The 4015-nt window shown below is 36.5% G+C and overlaps 1 protein-coding gene across 1 annotated transcript; it reads right to left on the bottom strand.

The window, feature by feature from the left end:
- Positions 1-563: 563 nt before the first annotated feature.
- On the bottom strand, positions 564-958 carry LOC140010678 (secreted RxLR effector protein 161-like). Its single transcript, XM_072057991.1, has 2 exons — positions 845-958; positions 564-764 (listed from the first exon to the last, which is right to left on the bottom strand). The coding sequence occupies exons 1-2, from the start codon at positions 956-958 to the stop codon at positions 564-566; spliced, it is 315 nt and encodes a 104-aa protein (XP_071914092.1).
- Positions 959-4015: the final 3057 nt, after the last annotated feature.

Here is a 4015-nt window from a genome sequence, read left to right on the forward strand (position 1 = left end):
AACGAATGATTGGCTCCCTGTGAGCCCGTATCCTTTTAATGAATGTGTTTATCGCTTTATATTGAAAATGTATCTTGCATTGTTGGTTATATATAGTGAATGCCTTGGATTTATTACTTGCCTATGTGTTTGGAACCTCACTGAGCTTGTAACTCACCCCTTTAGTTCTGTTTTCCTTAACAGGGAAAGGCGAGTCAGGACGGGAGTTTTGTATAGACTAGCTTAGGTTAGATCTCTGATTTTGTAATGGTTTTCGCTCTAGTGCTTGGCACGGGCTGGTTGTATGAAGAAATGAGAACCTTTGTATATTCGATGGTTGTACTCCCTTTTGAGATAGCAATGTATATAAGTTACGTTTTAAGTTTGGATTTTTGTTATACGAATTCTTGTGGTTTTATTCCGGTTTTTTTGCTTGAGGTGACTGAGTCTCGGCGAGAGTTGGACAGGCAGTCCACCGAACCCTTTGATTCGCCTTAGAGGGAAGTGGGGCTGTCACACTGACTATCACAATGCACCTTGACATATTTTTGATCAATTCCAAGTTCACCAAGCAATCCTTGAAGCTAAATTGCTTCCTTTACGGCTTCTGTGATTGCCATATACTCTGCTTCTGTAGTAGATAAAGCAACCGTTGACTGTAAGGTAAACTTCCAACTGACTGGTGCTTTTGCAAGTGTAAATATATAACCAGTAGTTGATCTACGTTTATCCAAATCACCAGCATAATCTGAATCACAAAAACCAACTACGTGCTGACTGTTATCCTGCTCAAATATCAAACCAAGATCCATAGTACTTTGGATGTATCGTAAAATTCATTTCACAACTTGCATATGCTCCTTACCTGGATCATCATATACCTGCTCACAACTCCAACTGCTTGTGAAATGTCAGGCCTTGTACATACCATAACATAAATCAAGCTACCAACAACATTTGCATACGGTACTTTTGACATGTTTTCTCGTTCTGCATTATTCTTTGGTGACATAGAGGCACAAAACTTGAAATGAGGAGCAAGAGGAGTACTAACCGGTTTTGACTTTTCATTCATGCCAAAACACTTTAGCATCTTTCTCAGATATTGTTTCCAAGTCAAACATAATCTCCTCATTTTTCCTGTCTCTGCTTATCTCCATGCCAAGAATCTTCTTTGCTTCTCCTAGATCCTTCATTTCAAATTCCTTCTTCAATTGAGTCTTTAGTTTCTCAATTTCTGTCTGACTCTTGGAAGCGATCAGCATATCATCTACATAAAGTAGAAGATATGTGAAGGATCCATCTTGTAGCTTGCGCCAATACACACAATGATCATATTTGCTTCTTGTATAGTTCTGGCCTATCATGAACTTGTCAAATCGCTTGCACCATTGCCTCGGAGATTGTTTCAATCTATACAACGATTTTTCAAGTTTGCACACCAAATTTTCTTTTCCAGTAACTTTGAATCCTTCTGGCTGAGCCATATATGTCATGATCCCACATTGGCTAGGGAGAGAGCCTGGGCCTCTTTGATAAGTCTATAGTGGTCTCTCCCATCTCGACGAGGCCTTTTGGTGAGGTAGCCTGCGGGTGCTTGTTGTATTGTCCAGCACCGCCAAGAACAAAATCCACGGCCCCACGGGGTGTCAAACTATAGGACAATATTGTCGAGGGATTGTTAGAATATAGATCTCCTCTTCTAAATCTCCATGTAAAAATGCAGTTTTTACATCTAATTGGACGAATTCTAAATCCAATTGTGCCACCAAAGCCAATAAAATACGAATGGAAAAATGTTTAACAACTGGAGAAAATACTTCATTATAATCAACTTCCTCCTTCTGAGCATAGCCCTTAGCTACCAATCTTGCTTTGTAACGAACAGCATTTTGGACAGGAGATCCTTCTTTCTTTGCATACACCCATTTGCATCTGATTGCCTTCTTTCCCTTCGGAAGACTGGTTAGCCTCCATGTTTGATTCTTATGAAGGGAATGTACTTCTTCATCCATTGCAATCCTCCACTTTTCTTTATTCGAACTTTGAGCTACTTCATTGAAAGTGGCAGGAATATCATCATTTATGGTTGGGGATGCATAGGCCACCATATTAGCAAAAGAAGTAGGTTTTATGGTTGCCCTTTTTGACCTACTGGTTGCAATTGATTCATGTTGCTGTGGAAGTTCTTCCGTTTGAACCTCCTCTTCATTAGATTCTCTCTCTGCCATAGGAGAATCAACATTTTCTTCATTTGCTGGAACTATAGCTCTTTCAAACTCCACCTGCATGATAATGCTATCTGATTGCTTAGTATCCACGTTTTTCATCATTGTGGATTCATCAAATTTAACATCCCTGCTAAAGATTATTTTCTTTGTCTCTGGACATCAAAGACGATAGCCTTTTATGCCAGAAGTGATCCCAAGGAACACTGCTTTCTTTGCCCTTGGATCTAGCTTTGATTCCTTAACATGGTAGTAAGCAACACAACCAAACACATGTAAAGAATCATAATCAGTTGCAGACTTACCAGACCATTTCTCCAGTAGTGTTTTGCCTCCAATAGCAGTAGACGACAGTCGATTGATGAGATGGCATGCATATGTTACAGCTTCAGCCCAAAATTCTCTACCCAATCTAGCATTGGATAGCATACATTGAACTTTCTCCAGCAATATTCGATTCATGCGTTCTGCCACCCCATTTTGTTGTGGAGTCGACCTGACTGTGAAGTGTCTGACAATGCCTTAATCTTCACAAATCCTTTTAAATGGATCACTTTTATATTCTCCACCATTATTGGTATGGAGACATTTGATCCTTCTTCCTGTTTGAGTTTCTATTATCTTTTTCTACTTGATGAATGCTCCTAGCACTTCATCCTTCGTCTTCATTGTGCATACCCATACTCTCCGAGAATAATCATCTACAAAGGATACATAATAGTGCTTCCTTCCTAAAGAGCTTGTTTTAGAAGGGCCCTGGACATCAATGTGAACATAATCCAAGATACCATCAGTATTGTGGATTGCTGTTCCAAATTTCACCCTTGTCTGCTTCCCTTTGATGCAGTGCTCACAGAAATCCAGTTTACAGGTTTTTATACCTTTCAATAATCCTTGATTTATGAGCAATCTCAAGGATTTTTCACCTGCATGTCCCAATCGCATATGCCATAGCCTGGTTGCTTTTGAATCTCGATCATCTATCGAAATTATTGCTACTGTTCCCATAACTGTATCACCCAAATAGTGGTACAGATTATTCCTCTTTCGAATTCCCTTTAATACCACGCATGCACCAGAAATGATTTTCATTACTCCATCCTTTGCTCTCACTTCGAAACCTTTTGATTCTAAGGTTCCCACAGAAATGAGATTCTTCATCAGCTCAGGTACATATCAAACATCTGTCAAAGTTATGATTGTAAAATATCCCTCGTACGTATGTCATGGATATTTCATACTTTTAGTAAAAAAAAAAATTTTGTCGTTAAAGTAACATTGTATCATAGTGTACTAATTATTTTAGGACCATTTTATACGTGAACTAAATTTAATTTAAATTATACAATAGATTATATATGCATGTGATTTTCATTTATAATTATTGGATCCTATTCTTATGAACAATCTCCCAAGGAAAAAAATCCAGATCATACTGATTTTCTTATATTAATTGTTATACTAATTTTGTCATTTTTATTATTATATTATTTCTCATTTTGTTTAGGCTTTTACTCTTATTATTTCTTGTGTCTTAGATGTAAATTTATTAAAACTTTACCATCTTATTATATTCATAGGTGTTAAATTATAAAAATTTTGATATATAAACAAGTAATATTCTATATATAACTAGAATGATTTGTTGTTATTGTTATCCAAACTTTCAAACTTTTCAAAAATTGAAAATGATTAAAAACTTATAATACGAAAAAATTTTATTACATATTTTACAAGATTATGTGAAAAGTCAAACTATTTTTCATAGTATTTTGAAATATATAAATAAAATTTTTTAAATTATACCT

The sequence above is a fragment of the Coffea arabica genome, chromosome 7c (genome assembly GCF_036785885.1).
Source record: "Coffea arabica cultivar ET-39 chromosome 7c, Coffea Arabica ET-39 HiFi, whole genome shotgun sequence".
Lineage (NCBI taxonomy): Eukaryota > Viridiplantae > Streptophyta > Magnoliopsida > Gentianales > Rubiaceae > Coffea > Coffea arabica.

What these genes read in the sequence shown, in the direction of transcription:
- LOC140010678 (XM_072057991.1), bottom strand. Translation starts at nt 958, where the DNA reads ATGTCAAAAGTACCGTATGCAAATGTTGTTGGTAGCTTGATTTATGTT. An exon ending in GCAGGTATATGATGATCCAG is followed by an intron (nt 765 to 844) that starts GTAAGGAGCATA and finishes ATATTTGAGCAG; the next exon opens with GATAACAGTCAGCACGTAGT.